General features: G+C 52.0%; 1 protein-coding gene across 2 annotated transcripts; it reads right to left on the reverse strand.

Annotated features, from left to right (window-relative positions):
• Positions 1–3,908: 3,908 nt before the first annotated feature.
• Positions 3,909–12,478, reverse strand: CPLANE2 (ciliogenesis and planar polarity effector complex subunit 2). Of its 2 annotated transcripts, none has more exons than XM_012440250.3 (6): positions 12,394–12,478; positions 11,975–12,124; positions 6,488–6,640; positions 5,749–5,873; positions 4,751–4,887; positions 3,909–4,518 (listed from the first exon to the last, which is right to left on the reverse strand). In XM_012440250.3, the coding sequence occupies exons 2-6, from the start codon at positions 12,084–12,086 to the stop codon at positions 4,269–4,271; spliced, it is 777 nt and encodes a 258-aa protein (XP_012295673.2). In that variant the 5' UTR covers positions 12,087–12,124; positions 12,394–12,478; the 3' UTR covers positions 3,909–4,268. The 2 variants fall into 2 exon arrangements, with proteins under 2 accessions (XP_012295673.2, XP_012295674.2); XM_012440251.3 differs by having other exon boundaries at positions 12,357–12,470.
• Between the last annotated feature and the right edge of the window lie 4,457 nt (positions 12,479–16,935).

Genomic DNA, 16,935 nt, shown 5'->3' on the forward strand with positions numbered 1-16,935 from the left:
GGGGGCGGGGGAACAGTTAGGAACGGTCTGGTCCCGGTCTGTCCCACTTTCATCTGGGCGGCAAGGGGGGTCTGAGTCTATCAGTCCCACTAAGGCCAACATTAAAGGAAAATTGAGTTGTAGCAAAAGGTATTAGGGTTAGTTCGAAAAAGGAACTGCCCATTGCAAGAAAAAGACGAGACGTTGCGGGATTCTTGGGGAGGGGAGAGGGGGCTTAAGGAAGAGCCTGTGGCCTGGCCACTCCGGCCTTCTGTCTGGCCCAAGTCTCACCAATGTAGGTTTTCCTGTCTCAGAAAACGTTACCCCTGGAGTCCAGGACATAAATGCCGGCGCAGGACGCGGAGATAGATACAGGCGTCGTCCGGATTCCTGTCCGCGGCGCCATCACCGTCCTGGGTGCAGCAGTTTAGGGTTGAGGGTGAGGGGACAGGGCACAGTTGCAGGTGCCAGATGCTTCTGAATCGGCCCACTTGGGCCGCCCCTCCCTCCTCGCACCCCTGACTAAATTGAAGTGCAGCAATGGAGGCGATCCAATGTCAGCGCAATCTGCGACCCTTCTTCCTCCCCTCCACCTGCTCTCAGACCAGAACAGCCGCTGCTACTGTAATAACAAGGACGATGATAACAGCCAACATTTTTTGGGCTCCTAACTTGGTGCCCAGAACATGCTAAACATTTCATGTGCATTTACTTCTCACAACTCAAAGAAGTGGGTGCTGCTATCCCCATTTCACAGATGTGTCAACTGAGCACAAGGGAATTACAGAGGCATCCAAAGTCACGCAGTTCCTCTTCACCCTCCTTCTGGGCCACCTTAACTAGGCCTTAGTCCCACCCCTTGCCTCTCAGGATCCACCCCTTTCTTTACAGAATACAGCTGAACACCAGCTCCCCTGCTTCCCCCCACTCACCAGTGTTCCAGAGGCAGAGGGGCCTCCAACCCACTCCTCCAGCCTGTTTTTTGTGGTTGTTTTGTTTTTTTGAGACAGTCTCGCTCTGTTGCCCAGGCTGAAATGCCATGGTGCAGTCTTGGTTCACTGCAACCTCTGCCTCCTGGGTTTAAGCAATTCTCGTGCCTCAGCCTCCTGAGTAGCTGGGATTACAGGTGCACGCCACCATGCTCAGCTAATTTTTGTATTTTTAGTAGAGATGGAGTTTCACCCTGTTGGCCAGGCTGGTCTTGAATTCGAGACCTCAGGTGATCAACCCACCTCAGCCTCCCAAAGTGCTGGGATTACAGGCATGAGCCACTGTACCCAGAAGAGCCCAGGAGTTTGAGACCAGCCTGGGCAATACAGTGAGACCCTGCCTCTCAAAAAGTTTTAAAATTAGCTGGGTATGGTGGGAGCTACTTGAGAGGCTGGGGAAAAAGGGGGAGGATCACTTGAGCCCAGGAGTTCGAGGCTGCAGTGAAGGATGATTGTGCCACTGTACTCCAGCCTGGGCATCAGAGCAAGACCTGTCTCTTAAAAAAATAAGAAGGGCATCATCAAGAGGGCAATGGTAGAGCATTAAACCAGGTGTGGGGCTCCTCAGAGTTTGAGGCCTGGTGTGACCAGACAGGTCTCAGGCCCATGCCATCAGCCTGAACACGTGCATGAAAGAAAACACTCTCCGCTCACCTGCTTTTCACAGGGTCGCCCAGCAACCTCCCAGGAGACATAGGCATCAACTATTCGAAGAACTGTGGCTCCCAGTTCTGCACTGTGGAGATGGAGGCCCCTGGGGTGGCCTACTAAATACTAAAGTGGCATGGGGGCTGTGCTGGGAGGAGCAAGAAGGCAGCCTGGGGAAGAATGGTGGAGGGGCTCTAAGTCCCAGCCCTGTTGCCCTTGACACTTTGTCCTTACCCAGGGAGACACCTCTTGTTTGGGGTAAAGGTGGATGAGGGGTCAATTCTCTGACCAGAGCAGTGCCAGCCAGGAGAAGATGCCCTACCTTGCCGTGGGGGGCTCTGGGTTATGCTCCAGAGCAGCTTTCTGGCTTTTGGCTGAGCTGGTGCCCAAGAGTGGCAGGCAGCCTCCTTTCAAGGGGCAGTTTATGCCCAGAAATGACTGGCTGGGTTGTGGAGTAGCTGGAGGCCACAGTCAGGCCTGGGGCTGCCTTCAGGGCTCTAACCCCAACTCTGTTGCTGCCCGGGAGAGCTAAGGTCTCCTGGAGTTAAGGACAGAGGGGGCCATGAACAGGCCCCCCCTGGGAGCAGGGCTGAGGGCTGCAGGAGTGGGAGCTGGCTGCAGGCTCTGAGGCTGGGGTCTCTTTGCAGGGTGTGGGATAAGTGCAGGGCCTGAGCTCTGAGACTCGGGGGTGAGAACGTGCTGGAATCAGTCCTTCCTCTGGCCCAGACCCTGGAAACAAAACCAGGTGGCAGTGTTGACCCAGGTTGACAAACGCAGGTGGCAGTGTTCAGGGTGGACAGGCTGGCAGCATGCATGGGCATGTGTGCTTGGGCACAGGCATCAGGACAGGTGAGTCTGGCCTCCTGTGTGTTTCAGGAGGCAGGAGTGGAAAGCACTTTTGTCCTAGCGCAGGTGTGTGAGCACAGGTGGTGCTGTGTGAGTGGGGCCTCAGCAGAGCTGCAGCGCTCCAAGGGTCAGCTAGCTTTGGGGACACTCTGCTTTGGACCAGACGCAGGCCAGGCCTCAGCCCAGGGGTTCATCTATGGGATGAACCATAGATGGGCAGGAGCTCATCAGAGGGGAGAGTATAAAGGCCCATTTCCCTGGGGCCTTCCCCTCATCCTCCTTAGTCTACCTCCTTAGTCTCCTTAGTCCAGTGTCTCTGGCTCATGGGGCAGGGCCGAGGCACAAGGCTGGGCCTGCTCACTCCCCTCACGGCTCCTGTCGATGGCCTCCCACGGGGCAGAGCTGCCTCTCAGGCCAGCCCATGCCCTGACCCCCACTGGGATGGTCCTTGGCCCTGCATGGTGCTGCTTTTGGATGCCTTGGGCTGCCAGATTCCCATCCTAAGCCTGGCCTGACAGCTTCCTGATCAAGAAAGGCACTGCAGGCTGGATGTGGTGGCTCAAACCTGTAATCCCAGCACTTTGGGAGGCTGAGGCGGACAGATCACTTGAGGTCAGTAGTTTGAGACCAGCCTGGCCAACATAATGAGACCCCCATCTCTACTAAAAATACAAAAATTAGCTGGCATGGTGGTGGGTGCCTGTAATCTCAGCTACTCGGGAGGCTGAGATATGCTTGAACCCAGGTGTAGGTTGCAGTGAGCTGAGATCATGCCACTGCACTCCAACCTGTGTGACAGAGCAAGATTCTGAAAAAAAGAACAAAAGGCACTGCAGGCCAGACGTGGTGGCTCACGCCTCTCATCCCAGCACTTTGGGAGGCTGAGGCGGGTAGATCACCTGAGGTCAGGAGTCTGAGACCAGCCTGGCCAACATGGCAAAACCCACCTCTACTAAAAATACAAAAATTAGCCAGGCACGGTGGCAGGCACCTGTAATCCCCGCTACTCGGGAGACTGGGGCAGGAGAATCACTTGAACCCAGGAGGCTAAGGGTGCAGTGAGCTGCACTCTAGCTTGAGTGAGAGAGCCAGACTCCGACTCAAAAAAACAAACAAACAAGAAAGGCACTGCAGAGTGACGGGCTTGACTCCTGGACTCACAGGTGGACTCCATGTCCCAGCCTCCCCCACAGTGCCACATGACCACATGACTGCTGGGTGCTGGCCTCTGGAATGTGGGCAGAATGAGGTGCCACCCTGGGCCTGGTCCACAGAAAGCTGGGGGCCACCTCCCTCCTATACTCACTCCCTGGCTGCTGACTGGGTGCTGATGCCCTGGGGCAACTGGGCAGGGTCTCTGGGGCTGGGTCTCTGCAGGAGCACCTGGAGCAGAGCCCTACACCCACTGTCACCTCCTCCTGAAGCCAATGCAAGAACAAACAGGTCTATGGAGTTCAGCACTGAAATTCCGGGGTTTATCTGTTACAACAGATGGTGTCACCTCAACCAATACAGGTTCTTGATTGAAGTCACTTGAGAGGCACCCCATCTCCCCATCACCCGCCACGGGTGCTGCCAAAGGGGGAAAGGCCGTGAAAGACGTCCGAGCTCAGGATCTTGGTCCCCATCTCCATGCCATGAATTCTGCAAGGAAAGTGCTGCTGGCGGGGACTTCTCCGGCCACGTCCTCCCTGACCAGGCCATGCTGCCCAGTCCTCCAGACGGGATCCATGCTCCTGCCCCAGCCTCAGGCCCTGTGTCGAGACCTGAGGGTTGGGGGCGGGATCACAGGCACCCACTCATGATTCATCCAGGAGCGCTCTCTGGGGGGCTGGGAAGCAGGCCAGCCGCCACCTGGTCTTGGTGCCATAGCTGCTCAGCGAGGCCATTGAGTACGTGAGCAATGTCGGCCAGCCCAGCCCGCCCGTCCAGCGTTCGCCCATCAGCCAGCCGCCGCCCTGGCACACTCTTCACCCGTAGCAGGGGCAGCTCCCAGGCCTGCCGGAAGGCTATGAGGTCCCGCTCAGGCACGTCCGTGTGCATGTACTGGTCAAATCTAAAGGAGGGTCAAGGAGCCTGGCCAGGTGCCTCTGCACACACCCCCATCAGACCCCGCCTCTCCCTCCGCCCCGGAGCCCGCACCCAGGAGCTGGGCTAGCCATGCTGTACCCTTTAAGTAAAAGTCCAGGTGTTGAATTCCTCCTGGGCAGAGGCCAGGCCCCGACCCCCTTGCTCCATGACTTGCCAAGGGTGGCCTCTGACAGCCCCAGAGGCTACCCAAAGGATACTTGGAGCCGATGACCATCCTGATGACACCAGGGGCCTCACCTGCTATGCGGGCCAGCTGTCCAGGGAGGTCTTCAAAGGAGGCACGGTCAGTGAAGGAGAAAAGGAAGAGGAAGGCATCTGTGTTCTCCTTGCAAGCCTGGCGACGGAGAGGCATATAACTGTGTCACCCTCCCATCAGCTGCAGGGCCCTGAGAAGAATCAGGAATAATCCCTCCTTTCACAGATTGGGAAACTGAGGCCCAGAGCATGATGTGGCTGGTCCTAGGATGAGCATGGGCTGGGACGCAGTCCCCAGTGCTAGCTCAGATCTCTACCTCCCAGGGCAGTGCCTTGAGCTTTTTTTTTTTTTTTGGGACGGAGTTTCGCTCTTGTTACCCAGGCTGGAGTGCAATGGCGCAATCTCGGCTCACCACAACCTCCGCCTCCTGGGTTCAGGCAATTCTCCTGCCTCAGCCTCCTGAGTAGCTGGGATTACAGGCACGTGCCACCATGCCCAGCTAATTGTTTGTATTTTTAGTAGAGATGGGGTTTCACCATGTTGACCAGGATGGTCTCGATCTCTTGACCTCGTGATCCACCCGCCTCGGCCTCCCAAAGTGCTGGGATTACAGGCGTGAGCCACCGCGCCCGGCATTTTTTTTTTTTTTTTTTTTTTTGAGACAGAGTTTTGCTCCTGTTGCCCAGGCTGGAGTGCAATGGTTCAATCTCGGCTGACTGCAACCTCCACCTCCCAGGTTCAAGCGATTCTCCTGCCTCAGCCTCCCGAGTAGCTGGGATTACAGGCGCCTGGCTAACTTTTTGTATCATTAGTAGAGACAGGGTCTGTCCATGTTGGTCAGGCTGGTCTCAAACTTTTGACCTCAGGTGATCCGCCTGCGTCGGCCTCCCAAAGTGCTGGGATTACAGGCGTGAGCCACCACACCCAGCCAGTGCCTTGAGCTCATTAATACCCAACCGGCCCCTGGCAGAGCCCACCCAGGCCCACATGCCTGCTCACCGGCAGCATGTGATCAAACTTTTTGAGCGCAGACTCTCCACAGTCCCAGAACTCAAAACGAAACATGACGACACGGTCGCTGGCCTGCAGCTTGGCTGGCCAAAATACCACGGTGGTCTGGATGCCTGAGGGGAGCCAGGGTCAGCCATTCAGCATGGGAGGGGTGGAGATGGAGGACTGGGGGCAGGAAGGAATAGGAAGAAGAGATACGTCCCTGCCCTGAGGGGTCCCCACTTTAATGAGGGAGGCACAGTCCTTGACCTGGGAGAATTCTCAGTCTGATGGGAGAAACAGAGACTGGCCCTGGAGGAGCCTCTGGCATACCAGGAAGATGCAGTCCCAGCCACGGCAAAGCAGTTTTGTTTGTATGTACAGGGAGACCAAAGGTCCCAGGACACTGGGCATATTTCAACAGGGTGGATCAATCAGCATCCAGTGGTAAGAAACAAGAAAGCGAGATTAGCATTTCCTGAGTATCTACCTTGAGCCTAGCTTGATGCTAGGGATGTCACCACCACTACCTCTAGCAACCACACAACAACCCTGTGGGGTAGGGACTAGTATCCCCTTGGGACTGAGGAGCCCATGGAGGCTCAGAGAGGTGAAGTGACTTTCCAAGGCTACAGAGTAGGATGTGGAGCTGGGTATCGACCCTGGCTTGTGTGGTCCAGGGCCAGGTTCTTGCCCCCACCCCAAGGATGGCCTCCCAGGATGGGCAAAGGATTGAGGTCCCACTCACCGGGGGTCTCATGGTGTACCACAGGCACCTCCAGGCCAGCCAGCTTGGCCACCAGCGCCGTCTTGCCCACACCACTCTTCCCGGACACGAAGATCTTGTAGCTGGCAGTGTCAATGGACACGGGTGGTGGCAGCACTGGCCGCTCAAGCAGCCCTGGAGCAAAGAGGGAGCCAGGGAGGGTCAAGGGGTGCTGTGGTTTGAAGGTGTCCCCCAAAGTTAATGTGTGAGAAACTTAATCCCCGATGCAACAGTGTTAGGAGGTAGGGCCTACCAAGAGGTGATGAGGTCAAGTGTTCTACCCTCACAAATGGATCCATGTTGTTATCGAGGGAGTGGGTTTGTTATAAAAGCTAGTTTGGGCACCTCTGTCTTGCTGTCACACTTCTGCCTTCTGCCATGGGATGGCACAGCATGAAGGCCCTTTCCAGATGACGCTGCCATGCCCTTAGACTTCCCAGCCTCCAGAACTGTGAGCCAAATAAACTTCTAATCATTATAAATTTCCCAGTGGAGGCTGGGTGCGGTGGCTCACACCTGTAATCTCAGCACTTTGGGAGGCCAAGGCGGGCAGATCACCTGAGGTCAGGAGTTCGAGACCAGCCTGGCCAATATGGTGAAACTCCCATCTCTATTAAAAAAAAAAAATACAAAAAATTAGCTGGATATAGGGGTGGGTGCCTGTAATCTCAGCTACTTGGGAGGCTGAGCCAGGAGAATCACTTGAACCTGGGAAGTGGAAGCTGCAGTGAGCTGAGATCATATCACTGCACTCCAGCCTGGGCAACAGAGTGAGACTCCATCTCAAAAAAATATAAATAAATAAATAACCTATAGTGTGTTATTCTGTTATAGCAGCATAAAATGGACTAAAATAGAGGGTCAGTCCTGTGCTTTCCCCATCAGATCCTAGGCTGGACAATCTCATTTATTTATTTTTTTCTTTACCTTTTTCTTTTTTTTTTTTTTTTTTTGGAGACGGAGTTTCACTCTTTTTACCCAGGCTGGAGTGCAATGGCGCGATCTCGGCTCACCGCAACCTCTGCCTCCTGGGTTCAGGCCATTCTCCTGCCTCAGCCTCCTGAGTAGCTGGGATTACAGGCACGCGCCACCATGCCCAGCTAATTTTTTGTATTTTTAGTAGAGACGAGGTTTCACCATGTTGACCAGGATGGTCTTGATCTCTTGACCTCGTGATCCACCCACCTCGGCTTCCCAAAGTGCTGGGATTACAGGCATGAGCCACTGCGCCCAGCCCCCTCTTTACCTTTTTCTTTTTGAGATAGAGTCTCGCTCTGTCACCCAGGCTGGAGTGCAGTGGCAAGATCTTGGCTCACTGCAACATCCACCTCCTGGGTTCAAGTGATTCTCCTGCCTCAGCCACCAGAGTAGCTGAGATTACAGGCAGACATCACCATGCGTGGCTAAATTTGTATTTTTAGTAGATGGGATTTCTCCATGTTGGTCAGGCTGGTCTTGAACTCCCGACGTCAGGTGATCCACCCTCCTTGGCCTCCCAAAGTGCCGGGATTACAGGGGTGAGCCACCACGCCTGGCCCCATCTGTGGTTCTTAATACTCATCCCAATTTTACAGAAGTCTGGGATACAAAGAGACTGGCCTAAGTTATTATAGTCAGTCTGTTGATATTTACTAGCTGCTGTCAATGTTTGTTGTGGGGCCTGCATGACAACCACTGAACGACACATTCAGATGTTAACAAAACCTCCCAGATGTTGGCAGGTAAAGTAAAAACACAAAAATTCAAAGCCACCACTGCCATTCCTCTAAGTTATGGCTGCTTGATCCTATCTGTGGCATAGATAATATGGTCAGTGGGTTCTATGATGTTCCCAGAAAATCAGCTCAGCCTTCACTCAATTCTCTTCCACTCAACACAAATAAACACAAAATGAATACAGTAACAGCCAACCTTCAGTGAACACCCACTGCATGCCAGAGTCTGCTCAGTGTGTTACAAACACACTCCTTAGGAATTTCCCCAGCAACTCTGTGGGGTAAATACTATGATTATCCCCATTTTACAGAGGTGGGACTTGAGGCTAGAGTTCACTTATCCCCAGTCACACAGCTAGGCAGTGGTGGAGCCTGGGTCACTTGCCTGGGTGTGTGTGACCCCAAATGCAGTGCTACCAGCCATCATGGGATTAGAGGGACAGTGGCCATATTAGAGGGTCTTTTTTTTTTTTTTGAGACGGAGTTTTGCTCTTGTCGCCCAGGCTGGAGTGCAATGGTTCCATCTAGGGTCACTGCACCCTCCGCCTCCCGGGTTCAAGCGATTCTCCTGCCTCAGCCTCCCAAGTAGCTGGGATTATAAGTGCTTGCTACCAAACCAAGCTAATTTTTGTATTTTTAGTAAAGATGGGGTTTCGCCATGTTGGCCCGGCTGGTCTTGAACCCCTGACCTCAGGTGATCTGCCTGCCTCAGCCTCCCAAAGTGCTGGGATTACAGGCATGAGCCACTGCGCCTGGCCTTTTAGAGAGCCATATTTTCAATCTAGTGTAATTTAAAAAAAAAACAAACAAACCACAGTTGACATATTCACAAATTTTGGTTCTAGCTATCTCACTCTCTGGTCTGAAGCCTTCTGGCGCCTTGCTTCTCCTGGCCAGAACTGGACTCCACAGCTCATTCCAGGTACCTCTGGCGGCCTCACAGCCGGGCCCTGCCTGGGCGAGTGAGCTTCACTGTTGGGAACACCAGTGTCTCATCCCAGAGACAGCAGGACATGGAAGAGGCTCACCTCTACTTATTAGGGCGTGATCTTAGCCAAGTCTGTACCACGTGCTGCTGAGAGGTTAAATGGGAGTGCACTGATCCAAGATGGCTGATGATTAGCAGCTCGGGCACGTACCTCCCAGTGAAAGCGCAAAGAACGAGAGGACGCCACACTTTCAGACGAATATTTGTTGCTCACGGACCAGGAGATTCCCAGTGGAGGAGCCCCACGGGTCGCCAGGGCGACTCTTGTGGCCGGCGTGGTGGTTTTGCTGGTGCCTTAGCACGCCAGTTCTTGGTGCAGAGTCCGGAGATTCCCGGGCAGAAAAGCACCATCAATCTTAACACCACTGTTTTGGCCGGCTCAGTGGATTGCTCAGATCTCGGCGCAGGGAATCAACAAGTTGGACGTCAGAGACCCAGTTAGAAAGCCGGTAATTATAAAGACGACAGACGGACAAATATATAATGAAGGGAAGAAACCAGCGTAAAAAGGTAGAGAATACTCAAAATCAGAATGCCTCTCCCTCTACAGGGGATTGCAATTCCTCATCAGTAACGGAACAAGGCTTAATAGATTACACGTGTGTTCCAATAACAGAAGCAGGTTTCAAAACGTGGGTGATAAGAAACTTCTGTGAATTAAAAGAACTTGTTCTAACCCAATGCAAAGAAACTAAGAACCTTGAAAAAAGGTTTGACGAACTGTTAACGAGAATGGACAATTTAGAGAAGAATATAAGTGAATTGATGGAGCTGAAAAACACAACACGAGAACTTCGCGAAGCATGCACAAGTTTAAACAGTCGAATTGATCAAGCAGAAGGAAGGATATCAGAAGTCGAGGACCAGCTCAGTGAAATGAAACGAGAAAACAAGAATGCAGAAAAAAGGATGAAAAGGAATGAGCAAAGTCTCCAGGAAATATGGGACTATGTGAAAAGACCTAATTTACGTTTGATAGGTGTACCTGAATGTGATGAAGAGAATGAATCCAAGTTGGAAAATACTCTTCAGGATATCATTCAGGAAAATTTTCCCAACCTGGCAAGGCAGGGTAATATTCAACTCCAGGTAATACAGAGAACACCACAAAGATATTCTTCAAGAAGACCAACCCCAAGGCACATAATCGCCAGATTTATTAGGGTTGAAATGAAGGAGAAAATACTAAGGGCAGCCAGAGAGAAAGGTCAGGTTACCCATAAAGGGAAACCTATCAGACTTACAGCAGATCTCTCAGCAGAAACCCTACAAGCCAGAAAAGAGTGGGGACCAATATTTAACATCCTTAAAGAAAAGAACTTTCAACCCAGAATTTCCTATCCAGCCAAACTAAACTTTATGAGCGAAGGAAAAATTAAATCTTTTGCGAACAAACAAGTACTTAGAGAGTTCACCACCACCAGGCCTGCTTTACAAGAGCTTCTGAAAGAAGCACTATACATATAAATGAACAACCAATATCAGCCTTTCCAAAAATATATCAAAAAGCAAAGAACTTTAACACAATAAAAAATTTACATCAACTAATGGGCAAAACAGCCAGCGCATCAAACGCCGGTATTAAACCTATATATATTTTAATTGGATAAAAAGCCAAAACCCATCGGTATGCTGCATCCGGGCCCATCTTACATGCAACAATACACAAAGACTCAGAGAGAAGGAGGAAGATTTACCAATCAAACAGAGAGTAAAAATAAACTAATAAACAAAAAACAGGAGATGCAATTCTCGCCTCTGATAAAGTAGACTTTAAAGCAACAAAGATCAAAAGAGGCGAGGAATGACATTACATAATGGCAAAAGGATCAATGCAACAAGAAGAGCTAACGATTCTATAGATCAACGAGATAGAAAATTAACAAGGATATTCAGAACTTGAACTCAGACCCGGAACAAGTAAACTTAATAAACATTTATAGAACTCTCCACTTCAAATACACAAAACATACATTACCACCTCACACCTATTCCAAAGGTGACTATATAATTGGAAGTAAATCACTCCTCAGTAATCGCATAGCATTTCATAGGTTTAAATTAAATATTGGTTGGCTGTTTGTTTGTTATCTTCTTCCCTTATTCCTTCCTGACTACATCATTAAGTATAATTATCAGTATAAAAGAGGTTTTCAATACCCATTACTAAATTGCATTCTAGCCTGGGCAAGAAAGCAATACTCCCATTCTCTCTCCCTCTTTCTTTTCCTTCTCCCTCCTCCCCATTCTCTCTCTCTCTTTCTCTTCCTTTTTCCTCTTTCCTATTCTCTCTCAAAAAAAAAAAAAAAAAAGGATCACCTGGTTCATCCTTTTATTTTATAGATACCACAGAGACTATAATCTCTAATCTAAAAGGAGGTTAGGAACAGGGCAGGTCACCTAATCTATCAAACATCACAATTAAAAAAAAAAAAAAATGGGAGTGCACTGTGTAAAGTGCCCAACAGAAGCCCTGGCACGAGGGGAGGGCTCAGTCAACTGCATCTCTGGTGACAGTGGTTGCTGACAGGGTTTCTGCTGTTTCCATGTTCCTGGCTGTGATGATGGAATTAGCTCTAAGGAGATTTAGGGGTGGGGGGTCCCAGGGATAGGGCTTTCAGTCCCCCAGGCTGAAGACTGCTGAAGACTGCAGTGGAGCAGGCCCTCACTGCCCTGCCTCTCTGCTCCACTTAGGGAGCAACAGATGATACTCTTCTCCCCAGGGAGAGACAAGCAACAGGCTGGAGGAAAGGGGGAGGCACTTACCAAACACCCGCCGGCGGTTCTTGCGCAGAATGCAAGTCAGGTACTCCTTGCCCTCGGAACTCTCGTGCCAGTTTGGGACAACCACCGAACCGGGCACAGGAGGTCTGGCCATGGCTGGGCACCGCGATGGGGTAGGGAGGTGGCAGAATGCTGAGAGCAGGGAGTGGAAAGGCGGGTGACCGTCCCAAGCCGGGCCTGTGATCCCTCTTAACTGCCCTCTGACTCTCCCGGGGGGGCCCCAGAAAGTGCCGTCCTACAGCCACCTCTCTCCTCCGCAGTGCTCCCTGGGGACAGTCATCCCATTACTGCCCAGGGAGGGTATTTACACAGCCCGTCTTCCCTCGTCACCTCCGGGGGTCAGACACCCCTGCTTCTCCTCTACCTTCTAGATCCCGACTCCCGGGGCCACCTAGCCTCACCATCAGCAGTCCCGGCGGCGAACCGAACCGGGTACAGAAGGCCTCTTTAAACGCCCACCAGCGCTTCCGCCGCCCCAGCCCACCGGGCCCGCTTCCGCCCCGCCTGCGTCCGGCTTCGGCGCGCGCTGCCAGCTCCGGCGCTGATGCTCGCGGCGCATGTGCGGAGGTTGTTGCCATGGAGATGCCGGAGGCCGGGTTGGGCGGGTTCCGGGCGGCGTTCGTCCCTCCTACAAGGTCCGCAGCCGGCGCGGCGCGATGGCACTGGGACAAGGCCTTTTCCTCCGGGTCGTGGATCCTCTTCTCTACTACTACGTCCGATCCCCAGTCTTTCTTCCAAAACATCATGAAACGCCCGCTTCTCCAGGAGCCTTCCGTGCCTATGTCTCGGTTTCTTCTTCTATAACGGGGACGTAACATGGTATTCCCTCCATAGCTGTGCTCCATATGTTTAATTATGACTGTTGCTGTTATTAACATTATTGCTGTATTAATTCTGCTCAGCAGGACCTCGAGATGACTTAAACACCTCTGGCTTCACTGATGGGGACACACACCAGCTCAGAGAGGTCAAGGGACTTGGCTCAAGTTTTTAAAAATGAGTCAGAGGCCCACTGGATTGTACTTTTCATTCATTCATTCATTCAACAAATACTGAGCACCTACTATGTTCCTGGCCTATTCTAAGGGCTGGGAATACAATGGCCAACAAGTCCCTGCCCTCCTGGAGCTGACTTTTCAGCTCTGAACCTCTGAGCGCCTCTCCACTGTTCCAGCACTGGACACGAGGCCTGTTACCCAGAAGGTGGGTGCTCAGTAAATGCCCATTGGTTGGAAAGGGTGCAGGTGGGTCATTACTGAGAGTTTGTCTATTATATTTGATTTTTACCTCTATCTTCTTGCAGTGCCTTCACGTAGGGCAAATCACTGTTTTGAAAGAAATAATCTAGGAATTAAGCTTTACTGAAGGCCACCTAAGTGCCAGACACTTGGGGCTTTACAGAGGTCACCTGATTTAATTCTATAAACAAAGCTGTAAATAGTATTACCCTCTTTTACTGATGACGACACTCAGAAACATAACATGACTTGTCTGAGGTCACATGGCACAGCTAGTCAGTGTGAAAACGACTCAGAACTCACAGCTGGCTGGTGTGGTGGCTCATGCTTGTAATCCCAGCACTTTGGAAAGCCAAGGCGGGCGCATTGCTTAAGCTCAGGAGTTCGAGACCAACCTGGGCAACATAGTAAGACCCTGTCTCTACCAAAAATACAAAAATTAGCCGGGCACAGTGGTGCACGCCTGTAGTCCCAGCTACTCAGAGGCTGAGGTGGGAGGATTGCTTGAGCCTGGGAAGTGGAGGTTGCAATAAGCTGAGATCATGCCATTGCACTTCAGCCTGAGTGACAGAGCCAGACCCTGTCAAAAAAAAAAAAAAAAGAACCCACGGTTACCTGACTCTGATGTACTTATCTTTTCTGCCAGTTTGGGTTTTTGTGTTTTTTTGTTTGTTTGTTTTGTTTTGTTTAGAGTCTTCCTCTGTCGCCCAGGCTGGAGTACAGTGGCACAATCTTGGCTCACTGCAACCTCCACCTCCCAGGTTCAAGCGGTTCTCCTGCCTCAGCCTCCTGAGTAGCTGGGATTACAGGCATGCACCACCATGACCAGCTAATTTTTGTATTTTTAGTAGAGACGGGATTTCACCATGTTGAGCAGGCTGGTCGCAAACTCCTGACCTCAAGTGATCTGCCCATCACGGCCTCCCAAAGTGCTGGGATTACAGGTGGGAGCCACTGTGCCCAGCCGGGTTTTGTTTTTAAAACTTTGCCCCCAGCCACTAGGAGGGCTGTCCCTGGGGAAGCAGAAGCAGCCAGAGGACCACAAACTCACAGATTTTTTTTTTTTTTTTTGAGATGGAGTCTTGCTCTGTCACCCAGGCTGGAGTGCAGTGGCGTGTTCTTAGCTCACTGCAACCACTGCCTCCTGGGTTCAAACGATTCTCCTGTCTCAGCCTCCTGAGTAGCTGGGATTACAGGTGTGTGCTACCACACTTGGCTAATTTTTACATTTTTAGTAGAGACGGGGTTTCACCATGTTGGTCAGGCTGGTCTCAAACTCCTGACCTCGTGATCTGCCCGCCTCGGCCTCCAATAGTGCTGGGGTTACAGCTGTGAGCCACCACGCCCAGCTAACTCAAATTTTTTAAGGGCAATTATGTCTAAGAGAGGGGACGTGTAAGATAAGGTGCTTTCTCTCAACTTGCTCTCTCTGTGGCCAGGCAGAACAAGACAACCATTCCTACAGGATTCTGCAGCTGGAATCCTTTGCCCATACTCCCAGGTCACATGGTTCCCCTTCCTGCAGCTGTCACCACATCTACCCAGTCAGGGAGATTCACAGCTGTGCAGAGCTCTCTCCGTGGGCCGGGAGTGACTCAGTGGCAGGGCTCAGATCTGAATTTTCTCTGGGTTTCCAGATGTCACATCCAGCCCTGTCCTTGGTTTGTGGAGGGCTCAGTGAGCATGTGAGAAAATGAACTGGCTTGGCAGAATGAGCATGCCTGTTAATCTGGAAGCCGGAGAAGATGTAAAGTCCTCCTGGGACCGGGCATAGTGGCTCCCGCCTGCAATCCCAGCACTTTGGGAGGTTGAGGCGGGCAGATCACTTGAGGTCAGGAGTTCAAGACCAGCCTGGGCAACATAGTGAAACTCATCTCTACTAAAAATTCAAAAATTATCCAGCTGTGGTGGCATGTGCCTGTAATCCCAGCTACTCGGGAGGCTGAGGCAGGAGAATCTCCTGAACCCAGGAGGCGGAGGTTGCAGTGAGCCAAGATCACACCACTGCACTCCAGCCTGGGCGACAAAGCAAGACTTCGGCTCAAAAACAAACAAGGGCACCAGCCTCACCGCCAATCCCAGTGGTCAATTCTTCATCCTCAGATCACCTGAGCTTGGGATGACTCCCAGGTGACTGGACGGATGGTGCTGCCCCTAACTGTGGAGGAGCAGTGCACAGGGTCAGAGGAGGAGCCCCTGGGGCATAAGGGAGGGTGGGAGGCTGCCCAGAGAGGACATGCTCACAGCATATATTGGAATGTAAAGTGCAGGTGAGCAGCCTTGGTCAAGCTGGACGTGACCAATGGCAGAGGGACCGTGCCTGAGGCATTGGGTGTGGACAGATGAGAGGTCCACATGCTATGGACAGACAGCAGAGCCTTGGATGCCACCCAGGCAGTGACAGCCACAAGCTCAGACCCAGGACAGGCAGAGGAACCAGAAACCCCTTCCTCCAGCCCGTCCCGAGGCTCATGTTCAGTGCGTAGGGAGGCCTGCCCAAATACCAGGGAAGCATGGCTGGGGAGGAATGCTACGCCGTGTGGGCCTCCTGCTCCAGAGAGCGCTCTGCTCTGTGTCTCTGCCGAGGCCCCAGCCGTGCATTCCTGTGTGTTCTCTTCTCTCACTATGGATTCTGCTTGAGAACTCCCTTCCCATTACATCTCAGGGGATGACCTCTAGCCATCAAGTTCACACAGGTTACCCTCCATTGTCCTCAGCCCTGACCACTGGCTGCTTAGCCCTATAGGCTTATTGAGATCCTGCGTGACAGACTCCAGAAGCAAAGCCTAGACCCCACCCACCTGAGAAGCCCCAGACAGGCTCTATCCTCATCTGCCCCCCTGCCACAGGTTAGCAGGATGAGGCCAAGTGCCATGATCTGAAGGTCCCGTCAGATTCATGTGCTGAAGTTTAATCACCAATGTGACAGAATTAACAGGTGGGGCCTTTAGGGGATGATTAAGTCATGAGGGCAGAGCCCTCTTGATGAGATTAGCAACATTATGAAAAGGCCTGAGGGGTGAGTTCGTCTCATCCACCATGTGAGGACACAGCCTCCGTGATGGAGCAGCAACAAGGCACTGTGCCGGAAGTGGAGACTGGGCCATCACCAGACACCAAGCTTGATGGTGCCTTGATCTTGGACTTCTACGTTTCTAGAAATGTGGGAAATAAATTTCTGTTGCTTGTAAGTGACTCAGTCTGTGGTATATAGCAGCACAAAGGAACTAAGACACCAAAGCCAAGACAAGCTAACTTCTTGGCTTCTTGAACAACTGTCCTGGCCCTGGGTGGCTGTGTTGGTTGCAGATGGTTCTACTGACACCATCTCCTTTCATCTTTTTTTTTTTTTTGAGATGGAGTCTCGCTCTGTTGCCCAGGTTGGAGGGCTGTGGCACAGTCTCGGCTCACTGCAACCTCTGCCTCCCCTGCTCAAGCAATTCTCCGCTTCAGCCTCCCGAGTAGCTGGGATTACAGGCACATGCCACCACCACGCGCAGCTAATTTTTTATTTTTATTTTTAGTAGAGACGGGGTTTCACCATGTTGGCCAGGCTGGTCTCAAACTCCTGACCTCGTGATCCGCCTGCCTCAGCCTCCCAAAGTGCTGGATTACAGGCACCAGCCACCGCACTTGGCCTCATATCTTGACCTTAGAAGCTCAGGATTTGTCATTTTTGTTTAGCCCATGTGACGCCTCCCTGGT

Source organism: Aotus nancymaae, unplaced genomic scaffold (assembly GCF_030222135.1).
Source record: "Aotus nancymaae isolate 86718 unplaced genomic scaffold, 86718_ANA_hifiasm-v0.15.2.pri h1tg000053l, whole genome shotgun sequence".
NCBI classification, from domain to species: Eukaryota; Metazoa; Chordata; class Mammalia; order Primates; family Aotidae; genus Aotus; species Aotus nancymaae.

Excerpts from the sequence above, each read along its gene's own strand:
- CPLANE2 (XM_012440251.3), bottom strand. The coding sequence starts at position 12,396 with ATGGTGAGGCTAGGTGGCCCCGGGAGTCGGGATCTAGAAG. Across the intron at positions 6,641-11,974 it reads GAACCGCCGGCGGGTGTTTG|GGCTGCTTGAGCGGCCAGTG; the intron begins GTAAGTGCCTCC and ends TCTTTGCTCCAG. Across the intron at positions 5,874-6,487 it reads GGTACACCATGAGACCCCCG|GCATCCAGACCACCGTGGTA; the intron begins GTGAGTGGGACC and ends GGCTCCCCTCAG.